At 19.9% G+C, this 17,694-nt stretch overlaps 1 protein-coding gene across 1 annotated transcript; it reads left to right on the forward strand.

Annotated features, from left to right (window-relative positions):
• Positions 1 to 13,679: 13,679 nt before the first annotated feature.
• LOC129951619 (chitin deacetylase 8) lies at positions 13,680 to 15,192 on the forward strand. Its single transcript, XM_056063861.1, has 3 exons — positions 13,680 to 13,874; positions 13,940 to 14,664; positions 14,797 to 15,192. Exons 1-3 carry the CDS (start codon positions 13,692 to 13,694, stop codon positions 15,053 to 15,055), a joined length of 1,167 nt encoding a protein of 388 aa, XP_055919836.1. The 5' UTR covers positions 13,680 to 13,691; the 3' UTR covers positions 15,056 to 15,192.
• Positions 15,193 to 17,694: the final 2,502 nt, after the last annotated feature.

Here is a 17,694-nt window from a genome sequence, read left to right on the forward strand (position 1 = left end):
TAATATGATAATATGATAATATGATAATATGATAATATGATAATATGATAATATGATAATATGATAATATGATAATATGATAATATGATAATATGATAATATGATAATATGATAATATGATAATATGATAATATGATAATATGATAATATGATAATATGATAATATGATAATATGATAATATGATAATATGATAATATGATAATATGATAATATGATAATATGATAATATGATAATATGATAATATGATAATATGATAATATGATAATATGATAATATGATAATATGATAATATGATAATATGATAATATGATAATATGATAATATGATAATATGATAATATGATAATATGATAATATGATAATATGATAATATGATAATATGATAATATGATAATATGATAATATGATAATATGATAATATGATAATATGATAATATGATAATATGATAATATGATAATATGATAATATGATAATATGATAATATGATAATATGATAATATGATAATATGATAATATGATAATATGATAATATGATAATATGATAATATGATAATATGATAATATGATAATATGATAATATGATAATATGATAATATGATAATATGATAATATGATAATATGATAATATGATAATATGATAATATGATAATATGATAATATGATAATATGATAATATGATAATATGATAATATGATAATATGATAATATGATAATATGATAATATGATAATATGATAATATGATAATATGATAATATGATAATATGATAATATGATAATATGATAATATGATAATATGATAATATGATAATATGATAATATGATAATATGATAATATGATAATATGATAATATGATAATATGATAATATGATAATATGATAATATGATAATATGATAATATGATAATATGATAATATGATAATATGATAATATGATAATATGATAATATGATAATATGATAATATGATAATATGATAATATGATAATATGATAATATGATAATATGATAATATGATAATATGATAATATGATAATATGATAATATGATAATATGATAATATGATAATATGATAATATGATAATATGATAATATGATAATATGATAATATGATAATATGATAATATGATAATATGATAATATGATAATATGATAATATGATAATATGATAATATGATAATATGATAATATGATAATATGATAATATGATAATATGATAATATGATAATATGATAATATGATAATATGATAATATGATAATATGATAATATGATAATATGATAATATGATAATATGATAATATGATAATATGATAATATGATAATATGATAATATGATAATATGATAATATGATAATATGATAATATGATAATATGATAATATGATAATATGATAATATGATAATATGATAATATGATAATATGATAATATGATAATATGATAATATGATAATATGATAATATGATAATATGATAATATGATAATATGATAATATGATAATATGATAATATGATAATATGATAATATGATAATATGATAATATGATAATATGATAATATGATAATATGATAATATGATAATATGATAATATGATAATATGATAATATGATAATATGATAATATGATAATATGATAATATGATAATATGATAATATGATAATATGATAATATGATAATATGATAATATGATAATATGATAATATGATAATATGATAATATGATAATATGATAATATGATAATATGATAATATGATAATATGATAATATGATAATATGATAATATGATAATATGATAATATGATAATATGATAATATGATAATATGATAATATGATAATATGATAATATGATAATATATGATAATATGATAATATGATAATATGATAATATGATAATATGATAATATGATAATATGATAATATGATAATATGATAATATGATAATATGATAATATGATAATATGATAATATGATAATATGATAATATGATAATATGATAATATGATAATATGATAATATGATAATATGATAATATGATAATATGATAATATGATAATATGATAATATGATAATATGATAATATGATAATATGATAATATGATAATATGATAATATGATAATATGATAATATGATAATATGATAATATGATAATATGATAATATGATAATATGATAATATGATAATATGATAATATGATAATATGATAATATGATAATATGATAATATGATAATATGATAATATGATAATATGATAATATGATAATATGATAATATGATAATATGATAATATGATAATATGATAATATGATAATATGATAATATGATAATATGATAATATGATAATATGATAATATGATAATATGATAATATGATAATATGATAATATGATAATATGATAATATGATAATATGATAATATGATAATATGATAATATGATAATATGATAATATGATAATATGATAATATGATAATATGATAATATGATAATATGATAATATGATAATATGATAATATGATAATATGATAATATGATAATATGATAATATGATAATATGATAATATGATAATATGATAATATGATAATATGATAATATGATAATATGATAATATGATAATATGATAATATGATAATATGATAATATGATAATATGATAATATGATAATATGATAATATGATAATATGATAATATGATAATATGATAATATGATAATATGATAATATGATAATATGATAATATGATAATATGATAATATGATAATATGATAATATGATAATATGATAATATGATAATATGATAATATGATAATATGATAATATGATAATATGATAATATGATAATATGATAATATGATAATATGATAATATGATAATATGATAATATGATAATATGATAATATGATAATATGATAATATGATAATATGATAATATGATAATATGATAATATGATAATATGATAATATGATATATGATAATATGATAATATGATAATATGATAATATGATAATATGATAATATGATAATATGATAATATGATAATATGATAATATGATAATATGATAATATGATAATATGATAATATGATAATATGATAATATGATAATATGATAATATGATAATATGATAATATGATAATATGATAATATGATAATATGATAATATGATAATATGATAATATGATAATATGATAATATGATAATATGATAATATGATAATATGATAATATGATAATATGATAATATGATAATATGATAATATGATAATATGATAATATGATAATATGATAATATGATAATATGATAATATGATAATATGATAATATGATAATATGATAATATGATAATATGATAATATGATAATATGATAATATGATAATATGATAATATGATAATATGATAATATGATAATATGATAATATGATAATATGATAATATGATAATATGATAATATGATAATATGATAATATGATAATATGATAATATGATAATATGATAATATGATAATATGATAATATGATAATATGATAATATGATAATATGATAATATGATAATATGATAATATGATAATATGATAATATGATAATATGATAATATGATAATATGATAATATGATAATATGATAATATGATAATATGATAATATGATAATATGATAATATGATAATATGATAATATGATAATATGATAATATGATAATATGATAATATGATAATATGATAATATGATAATATGATAATATGATAATATGATAATATGATAATATGATAATATGATAATATGATAATATGATAATATGATAATATGATAATATGATAATATGATAATATGATAATATGATAATATGATAATATGATAATATGATAATATGATAATATGATAATATGATAATATGATAATATGATAATATGATAATATGATAATATGATAATATGATAATATGATAATATGATAATATGATAATATGATAATATGATAATATGATAATATGATAATATGATAATATGATAATATGATAATATGATAATATGATAATATGATAATATGATAATATGATAATATGATAATATGATAATATGATAATATGATAATATGATAATATGATAATATGATAATATGATAATATGATAATATGATAATATGATAATATGATAATATGATAATATGATAATATGATAATATGATAATATGATAATATGATAATATGATAATATGATAATATGATAATATGATAATATGATAATATGATAATATGATAATATGATAATATGATAATATGATAATATGATAATATGATAATATGATAATATGATAATATGATAATATGATAATATGATAATATGATAATATGATAATATGATAATATGATAATATGATAATATGATAATATGATAATATGATAATATGATAATATGATAATATGATAATATGATAATATGATAATATGATAATATGATAATATGATAATATGATAATATGATAATATGATAATATGATAATATGATAATATGATAATATGATAATATGATAATATGATAATATGATAATATGATAATATGATAATATGATAATATGATAATATGATAATATGATAATATGATAATATGATAATATGATAATATGATAATATGATAATATGATAATATGATAATATGATAATATGATAATATGATAATATGATAATATGATAATATGATAATATGATAATATGATAATATGATAATATGATAATATGATAATATGATAATATGATAATATGATAATATGATAATATGATAATATGATAATATGATAATATGATAATATGATAATATGATAATATGATAATATGATAATATGATAATATGATAATATGATAATATGATAATATGATAATATGATAATATGATAATATGATAATATGATAATATGATAATATGATAATATGATAATATGATAATATGATAATATGATAATATGATAATATGATAATATGATAATATGATAATATGATAATATGATAATATGATAATATGATAATATGATAATATGATAATATGATAATATGATAATATGATAATATGATAATATGATAATATGATAATATGATAATATGATAATATGATAATATGATAATATGATAATATGATAATATGATAATATGATAATATGATAATATGATAATATGATAATATGATAATATGATAATATGATAATATGATAATATGATAATATGATAATATGATAATATGATAATATGATAATATGATAATATGATAATATGATAATATGATAATATGATAATATGATAATATGATAATATGATAATATGATAATATGATAATATGATAATATGATAATATGATAATATGATAATATGATAATATGATAATATGATAATATGATAATATGATAATATGATAATATGATAATATGATAATATGATAATATGATAATATGATAATATGATAATATGATAATATGATAATATGATAATATGATAATATGATAATATGATAATATGATAATATGATAATATGATAATATGATAATATGATAATATGATAATATGATAATATGATAATATGATAATATGATAATATGATAATATGATAATATGATAATATGATAATATGATAATATGATAATATGATAATATGATAATATGATAATATGATAATATGATAATATGATAATATGATAATATGATAATATGATAATATGATAATATGATAATATGATAATATGATAATATGATAATATGATAATATGATAATATGATAATATGATAATATGATAATATGATAATATGATAATATGATAATATGATAATATGATAATATGATAATATGATAATATGATAATATGATAATATGATAATATGATAATATGATAATATGATAATATGATAATATGATAATATGATAATATGATAATATGATAATATGATAATATGATAATATGATAATATGATAATATGATAATATGATAATATGATAATATGATAATATGATAATATGATAATATGATAATATGATAATATGATAATATGATAATATGATAATATGATAATATGATAATATGATAATATGATAATATGATAATATGATAATATGATAATATGATAATATGATAATATGATAATATGATAATATGATAATATGATAATATGATAATATGATAATATGATAATATGATAATATGATAATATGATAATATGATAATATGATAATATGATAATATGATAATATGATAATATGATAATATGATAATATGATAATATGATAATATGATAATATGATAATATGATAATATGATAATATGATAATATGATAATATGATAATATGATAATATGATAATATGATAATATGATAATATGATAATATGATAATATGATAATATGATAATATGATTAATATGATAATTATGATAATACGATATATGATAATATGATAATATGATAATATGATAATATGATAATATGATAATATGATAATATGATAATATGATAATATGATAATATGATAATATGATATATGATAATATGATAATATGATAACATGATAATATGATAAAATGATAATATGATAATATGATAATATGATAATATGATAATATGATAATATGATAATATGATAATATGATAATATGATAATATGATATTATGATAATATGGATATAATATGATAATATGATAATATGATAATATGATAATATGATAATATGATAATATGATAATATGATAATATGGTAATATGATAATATGATAATACGATAATATGATAAATAATGATAATATGATAATATGATAATATGATAATATGATAATATGATAATATGATAATATGATAATATGATAATATGATAATATGATAATATGATAATATGATAATATGATAATATGATAATATGATAATATGATAATATGATAATATGATAATATGATAATATGATAATATGATAATATGATAATATGATAATATGATAATATGATAATATGATAATATGATAATATGATAATATGATAATATAGATAATATGATAATATGATAATATGATAATATGATAATATGATAATATGATAATATGATAATATGATAATATGATAATATGATAATATGATAATATGATAATATGATAATATGATAATATGATAATATGATAATATGATAATATGATAATATGATAATATGATAATATGATAATATATAATATGATATATGATAATATGATAATATGATAATATGATAATATGATAATATGATAATATGATAATATGATAATATGATAATATGATAATATGATAATATGATAATATGATAATATGATAATATGATAATATGATAATATGATAATATGATAATATGATAATATGATAATATGATAATATGATAATATGATAATATGATAATATGATAATATGATAATATGATAATATGATAATATGATAATATGATAATATGATAATATGATAATATGATAATATGATAATATGATAATATGATAATATGATAATATGATAATATGATAATATGATAATATGATAATATGATAATATGATAATATGATAATATGATAATATGATAATATGATAATATGATAATATGATAATATGATAATATGATCATATGATAATATGATACTATCATAATATGATAATATGATAATATGATTATATAATAATATGATAATATGATAATATGATAATATGATTATATGATAATATGATCATATGATAATATGATAATATGATAATATGATAATATGATAATATGATAATATGATAATATGATAATATGATAATATGATAATATGATAATATGATAATATGATAATATGATAATATGACAATATGATAATATGATAATACGATAATATGATAATATGATAATATGATAATATGATAATATGATAATATGATAATATGATAATATGATAATATGATAATATGATAATATGATTATATGATAATATGATTATATGATATTATATATGATAATATGATAATATGATAATATGATAATATGATAATATGATAATATGATAATATGATAATATGATAATATGATAATATGATAATATGATAATATGATAATATGATAATATGATAATATGATATATGATAATATGATAATATGATAATATGATAATATGATAATATGATAATATGATAATATGATCATATGATAATATGATAATATAATATGATAATATGATAATATGATAATATGATAATATGATAATATGATAATATGATAATATGATAATATGATAATATGATAATATGATATAATATGATAATATGATAATATGATAATATGATAATATGATAATATGATAATATGATAATATGATAATATGATAATATGATAATATGATATATATGATAATATGATAATATGATAATATGATATATGATAATATGATAATATGATAATATGATAATATGATAATATGATAATATGATAATATGATAATATGATAATATGATAATATGATAATATGATAATATGATAATATGATAATATGATAATATGATAATATGATAATATGATAATATGATAATATGATAATATGATAATATGATAATATGATAATATGATAATATGATAATATGATAATATGATAATATGATAATATGATAATATGATAATATGATAATATGATAATATGATAATATGATAATATGATAATATGATAATATGATAATATGATAATATGATAATATGATAATATGATAATATGATAATATGATAATATGATAATATGATATATGATAATATGATAATATGATAATATGATAATATGATAATATGATAATATGATAATATGATAATATGATAATATGATAATATGATAATATGATATATGATAATATGATAATATGATATATGATAATATGATAATATGATAATATGATATATATATGATAATATGATAATATGATAATATGATAATATGATAATATGATAATATGATAATATGATAAATGATAATATGATAATATGATAATATGATAATATGATAATATGATAATATGATATTATGATAATATGATAATTATGATAATATGATAATATGATAATATGATAATATGATAATATGATAATATGATAATTTGAATAATATGATAATATGATAATATGATAATATGATAATATGATAATATGATAATATGATAATATGATAATATGATAATATGATAATATGATAATATGATAATATGATAATATGATAATATGATAATATGATAATATGATAATATGATAATATGATAATATGATAATATGATATATGATAATAGATAATATGATAAGTATGATAATATGATAATATGATAATATGATAATATGATAATATGATAATATGATAATAATATATGATAATATGATGATAATATGATAATATGATAATATGATAATATGATAATAGATAATATGATAATATGATAATATGATAATATGATATATATATGATAATATGATAATATGATAATATGATAATATGATAATATGATAATATGATAATATGATAATATGATAATATGATAATATGATATATATATGATAATATGATAATATGATAATATGATAATATGATAATATGATAATATGATAATATGATAATATGATAATATGATAATATGATAATATGATAATATGATAATATGATAATATGATAATATGATAATATGATAATATGATAATATGATAATTGATAATATGATAATATGATAATATGATAATATGATAATATGATAATATGATAATATGATAATATGATAATATGATAATATGATAATATGATAATATGATAATATGATAATATGATAATATGATAATATGATAATATGATAATATGATAATATGATAATATGATAATATGATAATACGATAATATGATAATATAATTATTTGATAATATGATAATATGATAATATGATAATATGATTATATGATAATATGATAATATGATAATATGATAATATGATAATACGATAATATGATAATTTGATAATATGATAATATGATAATATGATAATATGATAATATGATAATATGATAATATGATAATATGATAATATGATAATATGATAATATGATAATATGATAATATGATACTATGATAATATGATAATATGATAATATGATAATATGATAATATGATAATATGATAATATGATAATATAATAATATGATAATATGACAATATGATAATATGATAATATGATAATATGATAATATGATAATATTATAATATGATAATATGATAAAATGATAATATGATAATATGATAATATGATAATATGATAACATGATGATATGATAACATAATAATATGATAATATGATAATATGATTTCAAGGTCCCTAGAGCCGAAATAAAAGATTTTTAGAAAGATATCTGTGCGTGTGTGTCTGCTCACGTTCGTACGTCCGTACGTTCGCGACTTTATTTTCGTCGTCCATAGCTCAAGTACCAGAAGAGATATCAACTTCAAATAAATTTTGTTATACAAATGATAAGGCAGAAAATGTAGAAAGGGTACTCAAGAAAATAGCGTGTGTGGTTTTCTTACCATAGCAGTTTAAAAAAAAGGTGAACATTTCGGCTTACCGTAATTATCTTACGAACCAAAAACGCTAGAAACTTGAATTAACTTCTATAAAATATGTTGTAACGTGATACTAATCAATTATATTTTTTTGAAAAAATCCAAATACCGTTTTTTTTAATAGATCAAAAAAAAATGAAAAAAAATGTTGTCACCTCAAAATTTTACGAATACAAAATGATTTGATTTCCAAAACAATTTTGTGCAACGAAAAATAACGTTTTTAACATTTGGAAAAATTTTAAGAAAAAACGAATTAACATTTTTTTTAATAAAAAATAAAAATCTAAGAAAAACATTACTCAAAGTTGGTTGATTTTCGACTCAAATATCATTTCAAAAATTTGAGATAATGGCTTCCAACTAATTTTTACTTACATGAAATATTGCTTTCAACATTCGGAAAAATTTTAAGAAAAATCAACAGTTTTTTTACAAAAAATAAAAACCTAAACAAAAAATTAATAAAAGTTGGTAAAAATTGGTTTTCGGTTCAAATGTCTTTTTCAAAACTTTGAGATATTGGCTTTACACTACCTTTATCTTTTAAACAATATTGTTTTTAACATTCAAATAAAAACCTAACAAAAAACAATACTAAAACTTGGTAAAAATTTACTTTCGACTCAAATAGCTTTGCAAAATTAAAAATATTATCTTCAAACTTTTTTATTGTACAGAAAATATTGTTTTCAGTCAACAGTCCGTTTTTTCATAAAAAATTAAATCTACGAGAAATAGTACGCAAATTTGGTGAAAATTGATGTTCGGTTCTTATTATCTCTCAAATTAATTTCATTCATCCAATTTAAAATTAAAAAAACAGGCTGAGATGCGACCCACACTGATAACTTCCCATCCTGTCTGTCAATTTGTCTTGCTTAAAAGTTTGGCTATATGTACTCGTATCAATTTTTACCAAATTTGAGTACTATTTTTTGTAGATTTTATTTTGTATGAAAAAAACGGACTGTTGGATTTTTATATAAAAATTACTGAATATCGAAAACAATATTTTCTGTGAAATAAAATAAGTTTGAAGCCAATGATTTTAAGTTTTGAAAAGCTATTTGAGTCGAAAGTAAATTTTTACGAAGTTTTAGTATTGTTTTTTTTTAGAGTTTTATTTTTTGTAAAAAAAATTGCCAATTCGATTTTTTAAAAATTTTACTAAATGTTGAAAACAATATTTCTTATGAGATAAAATAACTTTGAAGCCAATATTTAAAATTTTTGAAAAGATATTTGAGTCGAAAATCAATTTTTAAAAACTTTTATACATTTTTTTTAGGTTTTTATTTTTTGTAAAAAAAACTGTCAATTCGATTTTTTTCAAACTTTAACTGAATGTTGACAACAAGATTTTTTGAAAGATAAAAGTAGTTTAAAGCCAATATTAACAATTTTAAAAAAGATATTGGAGTCGAAAATCAATTTTTAAAAACTTTTGTTAATATTTTTTCAGTTCTTAATTTTTTGTAAAAAAACTGTTAATTCGATTTTTTTCAAAATTTTACTGAATGTTCACAACAATATTTTTTGAAAGTTAAAAGTAGTTTAAAGCCAATATCTCAAAGTTTTGAAAAGATTTTTGAGTCGAAAATCAATTTTTACCAACTTTTATTATATTTTTTTTAGGTTTTTATTTTTTGTAAAAAAACCGTCCATTCGATTTTTCTTAACATTTTTCCGAATGTTGACAACAATATTTCTTACAAGATAAAATAAGTTTGAAGCCCTAACTTTAAGTTTTTGAAAAGTTATTTGAATCTATATTCAATTTTTACGAACTTTGAATAATGTTTTTTTAAATTTTTATTTTTTATAAAAAAATTTTCGATTTTTCTGAAAATTTTATCAGATGTCAAAAACATTATTCTTCGTTGCACAAAATTGTCTTAGAGATGAAATCATATTTTAGTCGCAAGATTTTGGAGGTGACAAATTTTTTTTTCAGTTTTATTGATTTAAAAAAAAACCGTTATATTGATTTTTTTCAAAAAATATACCTGTTTGGTATCATGTTACAATATATTATATAAAATTTAATTCAAGTCTCTAGCGTTTTTGGTTCGTAAGATATTTAGGGTTAACCAAAATTTTCACCTTTTTTTCAAACAGCTATGGTAAAAAAATTTATTTGAAGTTGATATCTCTTCTGGTTCTTGAGCGTACGTACGTACACACGCACGCACAGACATCTTTCTAAAAATCTTTTATTTCGACTCTAGGGACCTTGAAACGTCGAGAAATGTCAAAATTTTCAATTTGACAAATCGGACCCATTACAATAACTTCCTATGGGAAGTTAAAAAGCTACTAAAATTGGCAAACATTTGGTTTTGACTAAAAATCTATGTAACAAAACTAAACAAAAATATTGCTGGTAATTTTAAAATGTTTGATAATAATTTAACTAACAACTTTTAAACCCAACCCTACAAACTTTTAAGCAAGACAAATCGACAGACCGGATGGGAAGTTATCAGTGTGGGTCGCATGCCAGCCTCTTTTTTATTTATTGGTACATGCCCCTAACATCAGAAATGCTTTTATGTCCCAAACAGATATTGCAATTAATTTATGTTTAGGCAACTAATTCGAAAAAGTACAATACAAACTTTTTTACCATTATGTTTAATATGCTATGCTTTAGATATTCCCATTTGAATACTTATGTAGGTGTTATAAGTTATGCTAAGAATAGTATCTATAACTCCGAATATTTATTTTTAAGAAGTCCTATATTAAATTAGCTATTGAAAAGAGCTGAGCTGAAAATCGAAAATGCATTTTCTTTAAAAAATGTAAGTCATACAAAATCATTCTGAGCTCAACATGAGATCCACTTCAATTATAAAAGCAAAAGCTCACGACCTAATTTCGCTTTGTCAAAAGTTGCTGGGTACCTGCCAACCTTCTTTCAACTTTAATTGGCTTATGCAGTAACTGACATAAACATAAATAACACTTATTTTTATCAGCCACACCTCTTTTATTAACATTGAAACTGTTTTTAAGCGATAGGTTATCAGTCAAATCAATTTTTGTTTGGGTATATATATAGAACTTAACGGAAAGATTCGTTAATTCAAGTATTTATCATGAAGGCAGTTATTAAGTTTTTGGTTCTGCTCGAACTTTTGCAACAACTTGGCGCAGCTAAGTTTCCTCGAACTGAACTAAAACTCGAAATAGCAGAGCCATGTGATAGCCAGAAATGCTTGCTTCCAAATTGCCGTTGCTCAGATGTTAAGCTTGGGGGCTTAATTAAAAATATTCCGCAAGTATGCATATAAGTGTAGTTTTTGTGTGTGTTTATGTGTATCTTATTTCTTGTTTTGGTATTAAGTTTGTTACAGTTACTTTTGATGATGCTGTGACAGCTCTGAACTATGAATATTTTGATAAAATATTTGAAAATATTCGTAATCCCGATGGGTGTAGCCCAAGCGCTACTTTTTATTTTTCTCACGAATATACTGACTACACAAAAATACATAAACTGTGGGCAGAAGGGCATGAGTTAGCCTTGCATTCAATGACACATGGTGATGGAACTACTTATTGGAAGGAAGCAACAGTTGATGTGTTTGTAAAAGAATTCGGCCAACAACTAGAGACGGTTGAACATTTTGCTAAAATTGACAAACGAGATATCAAAGGGATGCGAATACCGCATTTACAAATTTCAGGGAATAATTCATTTGTAGCAGCTAAGCACTTAGGTCTTTTATACGATAGTTCATGGCCAACAACTCGATATACTTCCCCTCCTTTGTGGCCTTACACGTTGGACTACAAGTCCATTCAAGATTGTCCTATAGGAGAATGTCCTAGCGCTTCAATTCAAGGCTTATGGGAAAACCCTCTTGTAAATTGGGAAGATATTAAAGGCTATAAATGCGCTATGTTGGATGCTTGCATTCACATGCCTAATGACAGTGTCAAGGACATCTTAGATTGGATGATTCACAATTTCAATCGACATTATTCAGGAAATCGTGCTCCATTTGGAGTTTACTTACATTCGGCATGGTTTCAGAAAGGCGATAATTATTATGAGGCATTTAAAGAGTAAGTTCGTGTTTCAATGCCATGGTTATTATTATGATTTTTATTATTATTATTATTATTAATTATTGGTATAATATAATTTATGAGTGACTGCTAAAACTATTTATTTTAATTAAGACAACATTTTTCCAGATTTATTCGACATTTGAACAGACAACCTGATGTTTATCTTGTTTCAGCATCAAGAGTTATTGAGTACATGCAAGATCCAGTAGATGGAAAACCATTTAAAAGCTGCCCTAAAAAACGTGAGCGGACTTGCAATCCCAAGATGTGCCAGTTGCGAAAAATTGACAGCGGTGAAGTACGATACATGAATGTTTGTAGCACATGTCCAGGCGTATATCCTTGGTTGGATAACCCTCATGGGCTTAAAACAAAAAAAAATTAAAAACTTAATTTTTTCTTCAAAGCACAACTTAGTGTTCTAACTTAACATATTGATAGACATTGTATAAGATTTTTGGGATACATTCTATACAAATAGTTATGTATTTTTCCATACATTCAAATAAAACAGAAAACCAATTATCATTATTTCAAATTTAAGCTAAAGAACATAAAAAGGACTTTAGGTTAGAATAACGTGGATGTGGAAGTGGATTCTACGTCTTTGTAATAAGGCAGGGCATGTGCACAGAAGATGAGAGATTGTATCCTCCTCGTCCATGCAACTCCTACAAAAAAATCATTTGCTCCAAGTCGAGTAGGATGCCTTCCTTTTAAGCAGTGCCCAGTCAGGATACATATAACGTAGCTAATGTGCAATCTACTCAGAGAGATTTTTTGTTTTGAGCGCCTGGCGCTAAGATTAGGCTAAATTAGTTTTGTCGCTAAACAGGTGGTGGTGTTATTCCACCTGAAGTTTGTTTTCTCTATGGTATCTGGCTTAGCATGAGTTTACATGTAGCTAGGGGGATACCTATGCTAGCATTGTGAGCCAGCAGAGGTAAAGTTGTTCCGCTTTTTGCAAGGTCGTCAGCTTTGCAATTTCCTGGAATGTCTCTTTGGCCCGGCACCCATCAGAAAAGGTGAATGTTGAACTGTGTAGCCATCTCCGTAAGAGATGATCGACAATTTACGGCTGTTATAGTGAGTTAGTGGAGACAGATTCTAGGGACTTTAACGCAGTTTGGCTATCCGAGAAGATGCGTATATCATTAGTTGATATAACGTTTTATCTAAGCCATGATAGGACTTCTTTTATAGCCAGGATTTCAGCTTGGAACACGCTACAATGATCGGGTAGACGAAAGGAGAGACTTAAGTTTAGTTTTAAAAAGAACTCTGACTAGAAAAACTATTTAAAACCAGCCTACTTACGATCTAAAACTACGATATAGCTTTATCACTACTTCGTCATCTCTTAAATGAAATAACACATTTAATGCTTTAAAACGATAAATGAGCTAAATAGGAAACCTTCTACTTACTGAGAAAACTATGCAAAGAGATTCGAAGCTTCACTTATTAACACCTCCACCATTCAATATTGTTTGGCTTCAAAAAAAAATTATTACAACACGCTCTTAATTTTTTTTAAATATATGTAACAAAAAGAGAATTTGAATACAATTTGCATTATTGAAATTAATAACAATTTATAACATGCTATTTAGTTTTAAATTATTTGGAATAACGGTTTTTTGTGTTGTAAGAAAAAGTTCAACGAAGTAGTGAATGACAAGTAAACTATATAGTTAAAACAAGGAGAACGGTTTTGATCCATTTATTTAAAAATGGAATTAATTTTAGAACGCACCAAATATTCTTAAACATTAAATATTTTGTGACGATTCACTCCTGACAAAACAAACTTTAAAAACTTACAAATACCTAGAATTAATTTGGGTATTTTATTATACAAAAACCGTTGTGAAATTACGCTAACAGAATAAATGCAAAACGTATTATGAACAACAATGTTTTTATGCAGAATCGAAAGGTCAATTTGGATTTTTAAGACAGGATATGGGAATGTAATCCTGTCAAACCAAAAACATTTCAACTCCACATAGTTTTATAGATTTAAACTTTAGGTGCACGTTCCATTGATTCCGGTTAAAAAAAAAACGAAAATAATGATTTCAGTGGAAGTTTGGACTTTTTCTACAAAAACTGTTGAAACTATTTTTTTATGATTTGTAGACTGTATTTGTCAGAAATTAGAGAAATCGTTCACTGTTTCTGTGTTAATTTGAACACCTTAAAGCTGGTCTACATAATATAGACTTGCGCCACCTCTAACAGCCTTGACGTCCGGGCTGTAGACCTTTTAGTCCTAGGGTACCAGTCGGCTTTTCTAACAGAAACTGTTCTACCTGTCAAATTCGAATTTCACAACCTTTAAGTAAATTGCATTTTTATAAAACTTTGGATTTAAAATTCATTTTTAACATTAAATCTAAAGTAGTATAGTTGAATTGCTAATTTATGACTTTATCTTTATTATATTGTATCGGGATATGTGTGGCTTCGATAATACATGTGCCATCATACACTCCGCTTCAACTTTTGGTGTTATATACTTATATATTAAGATGATTTATAAAAAAAAAACTAAGTAAAAGTTATACAAATAAAACTGCGATTGTTGTTTTCGCCCACTTGTAAAGTGTTTCTTAAGTTAAACAGAATTTGTTTTGAGTCAACTGAATAGGTACAACGACAATTTAATCGTTGCATATGAGCATTTCAAATACAGAATTGATTAAACCAACACTAAGTGTTTTCAGTAAATTCAATTTCTGATCTAAGCTTTCAGTGTTTCAAAAGCTTTAATTAGGCATCAATCAGCGTTGCCGCTAAGAAAGGAGCAAGGCAGGCCACTTCGAAATATTTGACTAAACACCGGGCCAAATGTTTAAAATTAAAATCGATTCTTAAAAAATTAAGTTACGTTTTTTTAAATATGGATATTTATTTGTTAAATTAAATAATTCATTGAATTTCTTCAATTGTAACATAAATAAAATAAATACCAAAAAAATCACTGATGTGTTATATGTGTTTTATAATTCATTGAGATTG

The sequence above is a fragment of the Eupeodes corollae genome, chromosome 3 (genome assembly GCF_945859685.1).
Source record: "Eupeodes corollae chromosome 3, idEupCoro1.1, whole genome shotgun sequence".
Lineage (NCBI taxonomy): Eukaryota > Metazoa > Arthropoda > Insecta > Diptera > Syrphidae > Eupeodes > Eupeodes corollae.